Below are 16,306 nucleotides of genomic sequence, written 5' to 3' on the forward strand. Positions count from 1 at the left end.
CTGACATGAGCACAGGATTTTAGCCAAAGATGCTCCGCAGAATGAGCATAGGATCATAGGGTTCAAATTCTGAAGATGAGTCAAAGCTAGGGTTTGGTATGCTTTATAGAATTGGGATGGGGAGGCACAAGAGTGTCCATGGCAGCTGAGAGTATAGTGTTATTAGAAGAAAGTGCTTCGTCAACAGAATGTGATAGCATAGTGGAGAAGAGGAAAGATGAGTCAGTGATGGAGAGGACTTAAGGGTCAATAGTCTTGAAATTCCTAAATGTGTTGGTGGACAGTGATTGGTCAAGACTGTATGGGAAGGTGGTTAAGCGTGAAATTTATCAGATGGTGATCAGAGAGGGGGAGAAGTTTGAGGTAAGGATTAAGTCAAGGCAGTAGCCATGCTGGTGAATAGGGCACTAGAGCATAGGTGGAGATCAAATTGAGGAAGTTAAAGCAAGGAATAGTGAGGCATAGAGTCAGAGGTTAAAGTCCCTAAGGATGAGAGAAAGGGAAGGTTCAAAGAAGAAGAAGAAAAGCCAGGAGTCAAAGTTGGTGGGAAAGAAAGAGGGTATTTATCAGGGGATTGATAAATGACAGCTAATTGGAGAGGTAGAGGGGTGAACAGGTGAATAATGGTCCTGAAAGGATAAAAAAAGTGTAGGATTGAGATGGAAGAAATGGATGAAACCTACAGTAGAGAGAGAGAGTAGCAGCCCATCACTGCCACTGCAACAGAGTGAGGCATATGGGAGAAAAGGTAACCTTCATGAGAAGTTGGCATCTCAGACAGAGTCCTTAGGGGAAAACAAAGTCTTGGAGCAAAGAGATCATGAAGTTAGGCACACTGGTTGCAAATAGAGTGGGCATTCCGCAGGGAGCATGCGAAAGTTAAATAAGTTAAATAAGGCCCATAAATAAGTTAAATAAGTTAAATAAGGCCCATACCTTTCTCGCTCTTACCGCCGAGGGCCCCCGCGCCGACCACGGGCCATCTGGCAGCTCATCTGCCCGCCGAACCGGAACCGAAGAAGCCTTCAACGGCGACGCCGATCGCCGTCCACAGTCGCCCCTCCTCTTCAGGACGCGCCGGTGACGTCATCACCCCTCGACCTAGGGGGATTTAAACGTCGGAGCCGCTCCCAGGCGCCGCGCGCCAAAGGTGCGCGACAAAGGGGCCTGCCCCTTTGTGCGCCCCTTAGTGCAGCCCCGCAGGACAGCCGGTCTCTTGAAATCCGAAACTGCTCAGCCCCCTTCTGTTGCTCAAGCTGGGCAACCTCCCCACACCACATCATAGCGTTACAGTCTCTCCCTCCAGTCTGGGAGCCGCTGAAACCTGCCACAGGTTCCATTACAACTCTACCTCTAGCTTATACACGGTAGATCGTCCAAAGTTTATTACTGCTCTCAGCATTCAACCAGCATCAGACAACAACCTCTCAGCACTCAGCATTCAACCAGCATCAGACAACAACCTCCCAGCACTCAGCATTCAACCAGCATCAGACAACAACCTCCCAGCACTCAGCATTCAACCAGCATCAGACAACAACCTCCCAGCACTCAGCATTCAACCAGCATCAGACAACAACCTCCCAGCACTCAGCATTCAACCAGCATCAGACAACAACCTCTCAGCACTCAGCATTCAACCAGCATCAGACAACAACCTCTCAGCACTCAGCATTCAACCAGCATCAGACAACAACCTCTCAGCACTCAGCATTCAACCAGCATCAGACAACAACATCTCAGCAGTCAGCATTCAACCAGCATCAGACAACAACCTCTCAGCACTCAGCATTCAACCAGCATCAGACAACAACCTCCCAGCACTCAGTATTCAACCAGCATCAGACAACAACCTCTCAGCACTCAGCATTCAACCAGCATCAGACAACAACCTCTCAGCACTCAGCATTCAACCAGCATCAGACAACAACCTCTCAGCACTCAGCATTCAACCAGCATCAGACAACAACCTCTCAGCACTCAGCATTCAACCAGCATCAGACAACAACCTCCCAGCACTCAGCTCTCAACCAGCATCAGACAACAACCTCCTAGCACTCAGCTCTCAACCAGCATCAGACAACAACCTCCCAGCTCTCAGCTTTCAACCAGCATCAGACAACAACCTCCCAGCACTCAGCATTCAACCAGCATCAGACAACAACCTCTCAGCACTCAGCATTCAACCAGCATCAGACAACAACTTCTCAGCACTCAGCATTCAACCAGCATCAGACAACAACCTCCCAGCACTCAGCTCTCAACCAGCATCAGACAACAACCTCTCAGCACTCAGCATTCAACCAGCATAAGTCAACAACCTACCAACTCTCAATATTCAACCAGCCTCATAATTAGGCTCTTCTATATTTGTCTTCGTCCTCCTTCTAACATCCACTTACAGTAATCGATTTTGCTAGAACAAACACATTCACCATGATCACCTCCCACATTCCAGTTCTAAAATACTCTAACTTCACCACCAATCTAATGAGAACGAAGACCGTCAACTCATACTACAAATCTCTCATTCCTATTATGACTTCCCCCTTCACTCAAATTATGGGATTAATGACGTTCTCCATCCTTCTTCTGAACATACAATCACTTCTAAAAAAAGCCACACTACTAGGTGACATCCTGACTGATGAGTCCCCTGACATATGTGCAATAACAGAGACCTGGCTCAAAAACACTGACGTCTCCATAATTAACCAGCTTCCAACAGACTCATACGATATGTTCTCCATTCCGAGACCTAAAAAGAAAGGAGGGGGACTTCTACTGGCTGCAAAAAAGAAATTCAATCTCACCCTACAACCCAGCTCACCCCCACACAAAATTGAAATTGGTCTCTTTAAATCAAAAGACCTGCAAATTTGTTTAATTTATGCACCACCTGGCATACTGGAAAAAACCCTTCGCCCCTTGCGGAATATATTACAAAACACATTGACATCAACATACCCGCCATCATCCTAGGAGATCTAAACCTCCATTTTGACCGCTCCCCCGTCACACCAGCATGTGAAGCCATACTTGCTACTCTTAATGCCATTGGATTTAAACAAACTGTCTCAGGCCCAACTCACAATGCAGGCCATACCCTGGATGTGATTTTCACGAACTCGCTTATCCTCACTGACCACCCCCTATGCACCCCCATACCATGGTCAGACCACTACCGAGTAGACACTCGCTGCACATTCAACAGTAATCACCATGCGACACTCCCTAAAAAAAGAATTATAGAATTCAGAAAAAAATGCCAAATGGAAGACATCATTGAGGCGCTCACAGAAGATCTTCAGAAATTAGATCTCACTGATGCCAACTCGGCCTGTACCACTTGGCATCAACTCACCAGCTGCATTGCAAATCGACTCTGCCCGCTACTTACAAAAGAGATCAGCTCAGATAAGAAAGATAAAAAACCATGGTACACCACGGACCTTAGAAATATGAAACGCGAACTCCGTAAACTGGAAAAGAGGTGGCGTAGAAACAAAGACTCAACACATCTACAAAAATACAAATCCCTACTCCACAAGTATTGTAAGACAACTGATGAAGCCAAAAAAAACTTCTACACAGCAAAAATTCATCAATACCAGTTCAAGCCGCGTGCCCTCTTCCAATATGTATCCAACATAATTTCACCCCCAATAAACAACACCACTGACAATGAGGATAAAAATAAATGTGAGAAACTAGCCTCCTATTTCCACGACAAGATCGCTAATATAATGGCTCGCTTTACATCTCCTTCTCAGCCGGTATCCTTATTGCCCACAAGCACCATGAACTCATCACCCACACTCTCAAATTTCGAAACCTCAACCGCATCAGAAATTGAAGCAATTCTAAAAAAATCAAACCTGCCTTGCACCCCATTGATATTATGCCAACAAAAACACTCCTTGCCATTCCTACTAGGATTGCCCCTTCTGTTTCTAACATCATCAACAAATTCATAACGGATGGTATTTTTCCTACGCAACTCAAACACGCAATAATAAAGCCCACACTCAAAAAATCTGACTTGGATCCCTCTGAACCTTCCAACTATCGGCCAGTCTCGAACCTCCCGTTATTGTCTAAAATCTTAGAGAAAGTCATTAACAAACAACTCACAGACTTTCTAGACGAAAATCGATTACTCTTCCCTTCACAATATGGTTTCCGTAAGAACCATAGCACTGAAACTCTGCTTGTGTCCCTCTCAGACTCTATTCTAAAAACCCTAGATTCTGGTCGCTCTTATTTACTGGCGCTACTTGATATTTCTTCTGCATTTGACACTGTCAACCACAATACCCTTCTTTCTCTCCTCTCACAAATTGGCATCACTGGCACTGCCTTACGCTGGATCCAATCTTTCCTGAAAGACAGAACATACAGTGTCAAAATGGGACACCAAACGTCAAAACTCAGAAATCTATCACAAGGTGTCCCGCAAGGTTCCTCGCTATCATCAACTCTATTCAACGTTTATCTATCTCCTCTTTGTCGACTGCTGGTGAAACTGGATCTCCGTCATTTCATATACGCCGACGATGTACAGATCCTCATCCCCATCTATGATTCTCTCGCTAATGCTCTGAAAACTTCGGATTCGGCCCTTGCTGAAATAAAAAACCTACTCACAGAAATCTGTCTTGCAATAAACACTACCAAGACAGAACTCCTCATCATCACTCCACACAAGAACATTGCCGCTAACACCACACCTATCTCAACATCAGACCATCCCCATTTGCAGCAAGTCCGCAGCCTTGGTGTAATGATTGATAATCATTTTTCCTTAAAAAATTTCATCTCGACCACAATCAAAAATGGCTTCTTCAAGCTACATACGCTAAAAAGAATTAAACCTCTCTTACACTCACAAGACTTCCGGACTGTGTTACAAGCCACAATACTGCCGAAAATAGACTACTGTAACGCCTTACTACTAGGTCTCCCGAAAAACACAATTCAACCATTGCAGATGCTACAAAACTCTGCTGCTCGCTTACTCACCAATACTCGCCAACACGAACACATCACTCCAGCTCTCATGTTCCTGCACTGGCTTCCTGTAGCTTACAGGATTACATTTAAAGTACTCTCCCTCATTCAAAGATCAATACATAACCAAGAGATGCAATGGTTCTCCGATCAGTTTATATTCCATACATCTAATAGACAATAAGAAATATCCACCAAGCTAAACTTGCCTCTACGCCTCTTAAACACATCAAACACGTGACCACAAGAGACCGTACTTTCTCCATAGCTGGTATCAACATCTGGAACAAAATGCCCATGGACTTGCGTCTCGAATCCTGCCATAAAACTTTCAAACAAAACCTCAAAACCTGGTTGTTTGAACAAGCTTTCACGCAATGATCATCGATTAATCTGAAATTCCGTTTTCCTGTTTACTTTTCACCAGCTACCTGTTCCTGTTATCTCCCCTATGTTTACTTCATTCTGCTAATCTCTCTGTTCTCCCGTCACGCCTGCTATCACTATTTGATATATTTGTGACTTGACTTTAAATAATGGAATAGGCCTGTAGCAAGTTAATTGCCTTTTATCTCTCCAGCTTTGTTATTGAATTAGAATATGCATTTGTTCTTTATAGTTAAAGGAGTTATATTAGGCACTCCGGAGTTCCGTTATTTATGTTAAGCCTGTGCTGCCATCTGTTTACTTCCTGTAAAGCCTGTTGTATGTAAAGCCTGTTGCTAATTTATTGTTTACTGTAAACCGAGGTGATGTATATTTTTACGTGCCGCGGTATAAAAGAATCACTAAATAAATAAATAAATAAATAAGTGGGAGGATGGGGGGAGATAGTAATAAAATTGTGTAAAAGTTTGATGTGCACCAGTGGGGTGAGAGTTTCCTTGAAGAGCCAGGATTGGAATTGATATCCCTTGCTGAGAGGAGTGGAGTAGCAGAGCTTTAGATTGTAAGCCCTCTAGGGACAGGGAAATATCTACAGTTTATAGTTTATTTGATTTTATATACCGTTACATCAGTTATTCAACCATCACAACGGTGTACATAAAATACAGTTGTATACAATAATATAGTAATCTAATCAGTGACAAGTTAATAGACAAATCATAAAATCAAAATATTTAATTAAGCTAAAACAATAAAACCATGAAACTATAACTTTGAAACTTTAAAACATTAATGCATTGTGAATGTGATCTTAAAATAACTAAATTAAAATAAAATTTAACTAAATTACGCTTCTGTGTATGTGCATGTGAAAAGCCACGTCTTCAAGTCTGTTTTAAATTTCTTGATGTCTTTTTGCAATCTTAAGTCTGATCAGCCATTTCTCCTTTGAAATGGCTGATCATTCATGAAAGGCAGAATATACATTTTTAAAACACCAAGAGGATACAGGGAAGCGAAGGAAAGATGTGATGAAAATGACAAGGATGAAATGCTCCCAGGGAGAATGGAGATGGTTGGATGAGAGGAAGAAAACGTTGAAGCTCAAGAGCAGCAGACAATGTAGAAGACAGAATGGCTAGTGAGGTGAAGAATGTAGAGAATGGGGAACTGATGTTCATAGCAGATTGCGGTAGGAACAAGTAAGATTCAGCATCAGTAAGTGAAGGTGTAGTAGAGCGATAGGAAATGGAAAGAGAAGATGATGGCATGGTGCCTATCTTCTGGCAAGTGGCTGGAAGGTATAGGTAAACTAGTGATTACAAGTATGTGTGCAAATATTTTCAAAACAGTATATGCATATACTTTATAAAACATCTGCCTCATTTAATTTGTGATGTTTATTCATGCTGTGTTATAGTTATTTTGCTCATAAAATATACATGCATATGGTTATAAAATGGGTAGAGGAAGTATGAATTTTCTTGCATTAGAAAGAGATGTGTGTTCTTTCAGAGCAGAAATATGCGATTCACTCATGTGTGCAAATGCTGTAAAACAGATAGGCTCTTAGTAGGTAGGGCCCTAAGGGTCATATTAGATGACTGGACAAAAGTCCTGTAATCCTATTTCTGGTGGGGGTTTTTTTTGAGTGCATATGTTGTACATAATTTTGCTTTTAGTACAAAATTTCTGTGTTAGGAAAAAATTAAAGATTTCAAAATTGCGCAGGCTGAGTACATTTTCAGCAAAGTAAGCCAGATAAACTTAAACACCTGACTACCTTAAAGTTAGCCAGATAAGTTTATCCTTCTAACTTTAGGACTACTATATGCCATGACCAGAATTAGCCAAATTAGGCCTGGATTCATCATTCATCTTAGAATGATGAATGATGTTTTTATTATTATGTCTGTTTATTTTGTATATCGCCTAGGCCATTCTGTGTTAGGCGTTTAATAAATTTTTTTTAAATGAAAAAAAAAAAAAATCTTAGAATGATGAATCCAGCAAAAACAGGGGCGGGGGTGCGAAGGGGGGGGCGGGCCTGTGAAAGCCCGCAGCCTTCACACCACCATGGTGTCTTCGCTGCCAGCATTCGCACCAAATAGCGCCACCTTGAAAGGTGGTGCTATTCGGCGCGCTACTGCCGATGATAACGTTGGTAACCACCGACTTCTCCTTCCCCCCGCCCTGACTCCTCTCCTCCCCCTAATTTGCATTATATTGCACGCAAAAAGGCCCTTTTCGCATGCGATATGGCCTTATTGCGTGCGTTAGGGCGCTAACGCACGTGATAAAGCTTTAGTGAATTACCCTCTTAGTTATCAAGCTAACTTAACTCTTCTCTGGAACACCTCTACATTATCTGGCTACAATTTAGCTGGATAAAGGCCTACAGTTTTCAAAAGTTGGCGTTTAACCAGATAACTTGCAAGTTATCTGGCTATATGCCTTTGAATATGGACCCCAAGTGTATTTCTGACATTTTTATGCAGAGTTTATTTGCATAATATTTTTATTGTGCAGTGCAGGAAACTTTTTTTTTGTGCTAAACATAAATGTGTCACTAATGCACATTTATTGTGCTCTCGATATTTGCTTTTTATTGAAATTTTGTTTGGGTCTCTTCCTTATGTCTGGCCCTAAATTTCTATCTACTTTCCAGTTGGTAAATGATAAATTAAATTTGGCAAAGCAGCTCAGTTAGCATCTGCTACATTTCATTACATTTTTCTCCTTGTTTAGCATACAAGCTAGCAGCCGTGTTATGGAGTTGGATCATTCTGATGGAACACTGAAAATAAATTATTCTGATCGTTTGGTTACTCTTCTCCGAGAAGTGCGTCAGCTTTCAGCGCTTGGTTTTGTGATTCCCACAAAAATTCAGCAAGCTGCAAACACTGCACAGAAATTCTATAAGCAAGCAATTGTTCTCAAGCAGGTGTGAAAAATGTCGTTTAAACTGTTACTTGTGATAATTTCAAAACTGTAGGCCAGGGAGTATTGTAGAACTTGTGTTGCTGTTCTTAGATTATACCCTAAGATATTTCACTGTTAGTTGTTAAGATTATTGAGACATAAAGAAACCCCTCTACACTGAATGGGCCTGATTTTAAAAAGCATTTACTCGAGTAAAACAGGGTTTTACTCGAGTAAATGCACTTTACTTGAGTAAGTGGGCTTTTGAAAATTGCTACAATATATGCCATTGAATTGTCCATAGGATTTACTTGTGTAAGTGCACTTTACTCCAGTAAATGGCTTTTGGAAATTGCTACAATAGTAGTTACATTTACATGCGTAACTCCTTTTGAAAATTACCCCCAATATGTAACAGTATTACTTTATTTTGCTTTCTTTTGGTATCTGAAGCTCAAAACAAGAATTAAGAGTACTAGCAACATTTAATACATTCCCTGATGTATATTTGTTCAGCACTGATTGGTTGAAATGGGACTACAGAGATCACCCACTATTTCTCAAGCCGAGTTCTAGAGGAACGCTCAATACTCATTTACTATAATATGCCAGTGAGAAAGTCTTCTTCACATTACTTTGACTGACTGTAGTATTTCCTTCATAGGTTTTGCTGTTTGAGTGTTTAGGTGTTAGTTAATACCTTTGTTTTAATAGAAATCTACAGCATTTACTTTGAAAGCTTTAGTGTAAAAACTGGGTTGATATTGGGGTTAAGAACAATGTGGGTGGGGCATATTAGATAATATTTTTTCTCCTAGGACAAGCAGGATGGTAGTCCTCACATGTGGATGACATCATCCGATGGAGACTGGCATGGAAAACTTTTGTCAAAGTTTCTAGAAGCTTTGACCAGCACATTGAGCATGCCCAGCATGACGTTAACTGTGTGTCCACGCAAGATCCTCCTTCAGTCTCTTCTTTTCCACGGTTCATGAAGCTCCATTGTTTCTTTCTTTTCTCTCAAAGTTCTGTTTTTTTCTAGACTTCCTCGTCGGGTCCCGCTTCGCGGTCAGTGCCTCCTCAGTTGGTAAGTTCTTACTGTTTTTTTCCTCTAGCCTGTGGTCAATCCCTGACGCCTTGCCGCATAGTGACCACCGGTCATTGACCGCACGCCGGGTGTTTTTCATGGCGTCAACCAGTTTTCGTCGGTGCCACCAGTGCTCACGGACCATGTCCATTAAAGATCTGCATGAGGTCTGTATATTCTGCCTGGGGGCCTCGCACGACATCCGGGGGTGTCGTCTGTGTGACCAGATGATCCCCAAAAGCCATCGGGCGCGCCTCGATAAGATGGAAAAACTTTTCGGGGTGCCCAATTCTGCTCCATCTACCCCTGCTTTGGATTTCTTGACTCTGAGAGGTCATGGGGAGCTTCTCGAAACGCTTCCCCTCACTATTCCTCTTGATGGTCCTTCGAAAGATCGCAGGGACGGTGAGAGAGCCTTGATGATCTCACCACTCTCCTGGACTTTAGGGATCCTCTGCTTCCTCGGCACCAGGGAAAGACCGGTCTGAGCACCGAGGGAGATCACGTAAGCATCGTCACCGGTTGCCATCAATGCATGGCTCTGGTTCTGGTGTGGCACCGATGGCAGCTGGGCCGCCACCGAAGTGACACTGGCCATTGGAGGCCTCATCCTCTGATGCCCCCGGTAGTCCTAGGCTTTCCCACTGATAACGGTGCCAGGCACTGTGTCATCTCGGGGACCCAAGGAAGAGCCAGTGACGCCTCTTCCCCCTCCCTCATTCCTGGCTACACCGGATTTTCAGGAGGAGTTGGACCGAAGGGTGCAATCCACAGTGCTCAAGGTGCTTCAGAGCGTTGAGCTGCCGTTCCCACCGGCCCCCACACCGGTGCCCGAACCTCAGTTTTAAGCATCCTTGCTGGAGCATCTGGACATCCTTTTAGGTGTCCTACTGATGCAGCCAGTGCCCGAGGGTCCCTCGATTCCTCAACGGCCACCGATGCCCTCCGCTGGAGCAATCCTGATCCTCGGGTCTGAGGAGGAGGAAGAGACGGGCGATGGCATGGTTCTGTGACCACAGTTACCCGAGCCCCTGCTGGGCTCATCCGATCTTCCGCGTCCAGTCCCCTCAATGCCAGGGGAACCATTGATTCCTGCGGTACCTTTGAGGTCTCCAAGGCCATCGGAGCCCAGGACTGATATCTCTCATGGGCCTTGTCTGCACCACGTTGACCCTAGTGAGGAGGAATGGCCTTATGACCCTTGGGGAGATGGTTCTACGGAGTCGTCCTCTGAGTATTTGGATGACCCCCCTTTCAGAGCCCTCCCTGCCAGAAGAACAGCATCGGTTGCCCCCCCGAGGATCTGTCCTTTGCGGGGTTTGTGAGGGTCATGGCTGAAGCCATCCCCTTTCAGTTGCCCATGGAGGAGGATGCTTGACACAAAATGCTGGAAGTACTCCAGTTTGTCGAAGCTTCAAAGGAGATCGTGGTGGTTCCCATCCACGACATCTTCAAGGACCTCCTCCTCCGCTTGTGGGAGCACCCTATTTCTATCTCCCCTGACAACAGAAAGGCTGATGCCACCTATTTGGTGCAGCAGGCTTTGGGGTTTGAGAAGCGGGACCTTCCCCACCAGTCAGTGGTCATAGAGTCTCCCCTGAAGAAGGCCTGGTGCTCCCGCATCCATGCCTGTGCCCCTCCGGGGCGAGAGCACAGGGAGTTTGTTGCCTTGGGCAGGAATGTTTTCCAAGGTGCTATGCTGGTGGCCTGCATCGCCGCCTATCAACTCTACATGACTCAGTACAACCGCAACCTCTGGAAACGAGTCCAGGACTTTGCAGAGGGCCTGCTTCAACAGCAGCAGGAGGCACTCTCGGCCATTGTTCTACTGGGTCTAGAAGCTGGCAAGCGTGAGGTGTGATCCACCTATGATGTCTTCGAGACAGTGGCCCCTGTGGCTGCGGTGGGCATTGGTGCCCGGAGGATGGCATGGCTCAGAGCCTCGGACCTCCGTTCGGAGGTCCAAGAAAGGCTAGCCAACCTCTCCTGCACATGTGAAAACCTCTTCGGAGATAAAGTCCGAGATGCGTAGCGCAGCTGAAGGATCATCATGACACCCTTCAACAGCTGTCCGCTAGTTCCTCCAAAGGCCCATCCTTGGCAGGAAATCCACCAGGCCGGGATCCTGGAAGCCCTTTTACAGGCAGAGGAAATATTATCCTTCGACCTCCCAGACTCGTACACTACGCACTTGTTCCAGAGGATGACCTCGGCAGAAGCAAGAACCTAGACCCCAGCCGGCGCCCAAACAAGCCCTGACCACGGGCTTTTTACTGGTGGCGAGGGATCAGAAGTCAATTGATTGTGCCCCGGACGCCGAATCCCCCAGTAGGAGGCAGGCTACTTGGCTTGCCCATTGCTGGGAAGTTATCACTTCGGACTGATGTGTCCTTTCTATCATCCTTCAGGGGTACTGCCTCAATTTCAGCCGACTCCCAGGGACCTCTCCCCCATGTCCATTGTCTGGTTCGTCCACCCAGCAGGTTGTACTTCAAATAGAGCTCGCCGCTCTTATAACAGCAGGCACGTTAGAGGCGGTCCCTCGCTCCCAGCAAGGCCAAAGGTTCTATTTGAGGTATTTTCTCATTCCGAAAAGGAATACCGGCTTGCGCCCCATCCTCGACCTCGGGGCATTGAACAGATTTCTCGCAAGAGAAAGGTTCAAGATAGTCTCTCTGGGCTCGCTGATTCCCCTCTTCAGAGGAGGAGACTGGCTTTGCTCCCTCAATCTCAAGGAGGCATACGGTCACATAGCCATTTTTCCTGGCCACAGGAAGTACCTCCGCTTTGTGGTGGTTGGCTTCCCCCCCCTTCCATCCCCCGCGTTTTCACCAAATGCCTGGCGGTGGTGGCGGCCTACCTCAGACGTCGAACGGTACATGTCTTCCTGTACCTCGACGACTGGTTGATCAAGAGCGGCTCCCGGGCAGGGGCCCTGAGTGCTCTGGCCCTGACAGTGCAGGTGCTACAAACTTTGGGGTTCGTTATCAACTACCCCAAGTCTCATCTCTGCTCGTCTACTCAACTGGACTTTGTAGGGTCAGACTGAACACGGCACAGGAGGCAGCATTCTTGCCCAGGGATCGGGCCCTTGCCCTTGCCTCTCTGGTCACCTCTGTCCGCAACAGGCGGCAGGTGTCCACCCGCCTCCTGCTCCGCCTGGTAGGTCACATGGCGGACTCCGTCCATGTTACCCCTCTCACCCTCCTGTGCATGCAGAGGGCTCAATGGACCTTACGGTCCCAATGGCAACAGGCCTCCCAGGACCTCGAGACTCCCGTCACAGTCACAGATCCTCTGCGAGTGTCTCTTTCCTGGAGGGAAGACCTCTCCAACTTGGAGAGGGGACTCCCCTTCCAGACTCCTCCGCCTCAGGTGATCCTCACCACCGATGCCTCTCCTCAGGGCTGGGGAGCCCATGTGGATGGTATCCACACTCAGGGTCTCTGGATCGCCTGTGAAGCCCACAGTCAAATAAACTTCCTGGAGCTTAGGGCAATCCATTATGCATTGTGGGCGTTCAGAGACCGGTTGTTGCACAAGGCAGTCCTGATCTGGACAGACAACTAGGTAGTGATGTGGTATATCAACAAGCAGGGTGGCACAGGTTTGTTCCTCCTCTGCCACGAGGCGGTGCAAATGTGGACCTGGGCCCTTTCACAGGGAATGTCTCTGTGAGTGACATACCTGCCAGGCCATCTCAACATGCTGGCGGACTGCTTATATCGCTCCTTCCAGCCACACGAGTGGTCCCTCAACCTGGAGGTAGCGGCTGAACTATTTCACAAATGGAGTACGCCAGATGTGGATCTCTTCGCCTCCCCACACAACCACAAGGTGAGCAGGTTCTGCTCTCTGGTGTCGGGTGGGCATCTAGCCTCGATGCCTTCTCCCTCCACTGGGGGAGGGGCCTGCTATACGCGTACCCCCTTCTACTGCTCCTCTCGAGGACACTGCTGAAGCTTCAGCAGACAGGGGGACCATGATACTCGTGGCGCCCTCTTGGCCCTTACAGGTCTTGTTCCTGCTTCTGCAGGACCTGTTGATGTGGTAACCCATCCGGCTGAGGACAGTGCCCGATCTCATCTCACAGAATCGGCACTCTGCGCCATCCGAACCTCCGGGAGTTGGCCTTGATGGCTTGGATGTTGAGTGCGTAGTCCTCCAGCCCTTGGTGCTCTCTGACTGCGTCTCTCAGGTTCTGTTGGCGTCTCGGAAGCCTTCCACCAGAAAGTCCTACAGCTTGAATTGGAAAAGTTTTCTATCTGGTGTATGGGACATTATTTAGATCCTTTCTCATGTCCCCTTCCCCAGCTGTTGGGCTACCTGTGGCATCTCTCCGAGTCTGGGCTTCAAATAAGCTCAGTCAGGGTTCACCTTAGCGCTGTCAGCATGTACCATTGGGGTGTTGCTGGCACACCCGTTTTGGTGCAACCTTTAGTAGGCCGTTTCATGCGGGCCCTCCTCTAGCTGAAGCCCCCCTCTTCAGCCGCTGGTTGCATCCTGGGACCTCAACGTTGTCCTGACTCAGCTCATGCGACCTCCTTTTGAGCTGCTGCAATCCTGCAACCTGAAGTTCCTCACTTGAAAAGTCATATTCCTGGTGACAATTACTTTGACTCATAGGGTCAGTGAGCTTCAGGCTCTGATTACATACCCACCATACACAAAGTTTTTCCACGATCGTGTGGTCTTGCGTATGCATCCGAAGTTTCTGCCCAAGGTTGTAGCTGATTTTCATATCAGTCAGTCCATTGTTTTACCCACCTTCTTTCCGAGGCCTTATTCCCACTCGGGGGAACGGGCTCTTCATACCTTGGACTGTAAAAGGGCCTTGGCTTTCTCTCTAGATTGCACTGCTGGCTACAGACAGTCCACCCAGCTCTTCGTGTTCTTTGATTCCAATGGGCTGGGACTGGCGGTGGGTAAACAGACCTTGTCGAACTGGCTGGCGGATTGCATCGCCTTATGCTAAGCGTGGGCAGGCCTTCTGCTAGCTGGCAGAGTAAAGGCTCACTCTGTGAGGGCTATGGCAACGTTGGTGACTCATTTGCGTGCAGTTCCCGTCATAGAAATTTGCTGGGCTGCAACCTGGAGTTCTCTTCACATGTTTGCGGCTCATTATTGCTTGGATAAGGATGGGTGTCAGGACAGTGCCTTTGGTCAATCCGACCTGCGCAACCTGTTCCAGTCTTGACCCCCAACTCTTCGTGCTTCTGTGGGAACCAGACAGTCCCCTGCTGACCTACAGCGCCGCAGCTATGTTGTGCCCATTGGCACCTTGTTCAGCTGCTATTGGTGCTATGGGGACAGTCTGGAGCTTGGTATTCACCCACATGTGAGGACTACCATCCTGCCCACAGAGTTGGATTCTCCTTCCGGTTTGTTGTTTTGTTTTTTTGCTCGTATCTTTTATCTATGTTACGAGACTGAAGAGGGACCTTGCGTGGGTGCGCGGATAGCTTCTAAAAATTTTGACAAAAGTTTTCCGGATAATGTCACTCACATGTAAGGACTAACATCTTACTGTCCGAGGAGAACACCTGTGACTGGTAAGCAACTGCGCTATAGCTTGATGGTGTGAAAACAGTATTTTTCCTAGCGTGTAGCAGATGGACTCAGGACCAATGGGTATAGTGTACTCCTGATAGCAGTTGGAGACGGATCAGATTTCAATCTGACGTCAGCCCTAGTACATATACCCCTGCAGGAAGTGCAGCTCTTCAGTATTTTCCGTCTCCAAAGCAATTAGGGACTCTGTGCACGTTCGCACAGCGTTAGAATAATTTTACCAAAGAAACCCAAAACAAGAAGAAATTTTACCTCTACAGAAGAGCCCCGCTCTCCTGCGGTGACACCCCTTGGGTCCCTCCCCCAGTTGAGAATTCCCGAGATGATTTCCGCGATCCCTCAGAGGTTGGCCTCGGACCGACAGCCAACCCTCGGCGTGGACTTAGCCCCCGGCATCGGGTGAGGCTGAGAGGCAGCGGGTGCAACTTCAAGCGCGGCGGTGAAGGTATTTTCCCTCTCCCCCCGGAGCCGGAGACCGCCTGGAATGAGACCGGGAAACGCCGAGACTAGGTAAGGTAGAAAACTTCTTTAAAGTCTCCAGTCTCCGAAGTTCCAAGAGTCGCACAGGTCGCCAGCTGGCGCCAGTGCCACTGGGTTGATCAGCCCTAGCAGGGATAGGCTCCCGGCAGATTCGGGGGTCCTCCCACATGGAGACCCTCCGAGGTGGTCGTCATACTGGTCGCTGTCGCCATCTTGACCTGATCGCTGCCCTGTCCGCCGTCCCGACCTGTGCGCACAGAGGCGAGATGTGCACACAAATCCCTTGTGCGCACATCGGCATGCTTATAATTGCGGTGTGCATAGCTACACGCACAATCACACGCCGACTGTGCCGGGCGCATACGTTTGGCCTGTGCGCACCCGATTTACACGCACAACCTCGACGCACCAGAGCCCATAACTAGGCTGCCCGGTCTCTGTATTTTTTCCTTGCAAAGCCATGGCACCACCGGAGAAGAAGCTCAAGGCTCGGGGCCTTTGCCCTGCATGCCACATTAGAGTTGCTGCGCATGAGGAGGCCACGGCCCTGTGTATACAGTGTGAGGAGGCCCTGGGGGATCCAGTCCATGGTCCTCCCCAGCCGGTACCGGGTTAGAGCTTCTTGAACAGTATCCTGGACCTCATTGCCTCTTAATTTAGACCCAGCATCTATCTCCTGGGTGGAATTCTTCAAATGCCTACATACCTTCGTCCACATGCAGCCGGGGCCGCCGATAATATGGCCACAGCCTCCGCCAGAGGACCTTAACATCCCGGGACCCTCTATGCCCAGAGAAGTGATTCCACCGTCCAGAAGCTCCGGGGACACGGACAACTCAGATGAGAAAG

At 47.5% G+C, this 16,306-nt stretch overlaps 1 protein-coding gene across 1 annotated transcript in view; it reads left to right on the forward strand.

The window, feature by feature from the left end:
* The window catches only part of DYNC2H1 (dynein cytoplasmic 2 heavy chain 1), a 1,848,033-nt gene that overhangs the window by 122,651 nt on the left and 1,709,076 nt on the right, over positions 1-16,306 (forward strand). Inside the window, exon 12 of the mRNA XM_029602426.1 lies at positions 8,146-8,341. Within this exon, the coding sequence (XP_029458286.1) occupies positions 8,146-8,341 (196 nt within the window). The remainder of the gene's footprint in view (positions 1-8,145; positions 8,342-16,306) is intronic.

Source organism: Rhinatrema bivittatum, chromosome 5 (assembly GCF_901001135.1).
Source record: "Rhinatrema bivittatum chromosome 5, aRhiBiv1.1, whole genome shotgun sequence".
NCBI classification, from domain to species: domain Eukaryota; kingdom Metazoa; phylum Chordata; class Amphibia; order Gymnophiona; family Rhinatrematidae; genus Rhinatrema; species Rhinatrema bivittatum.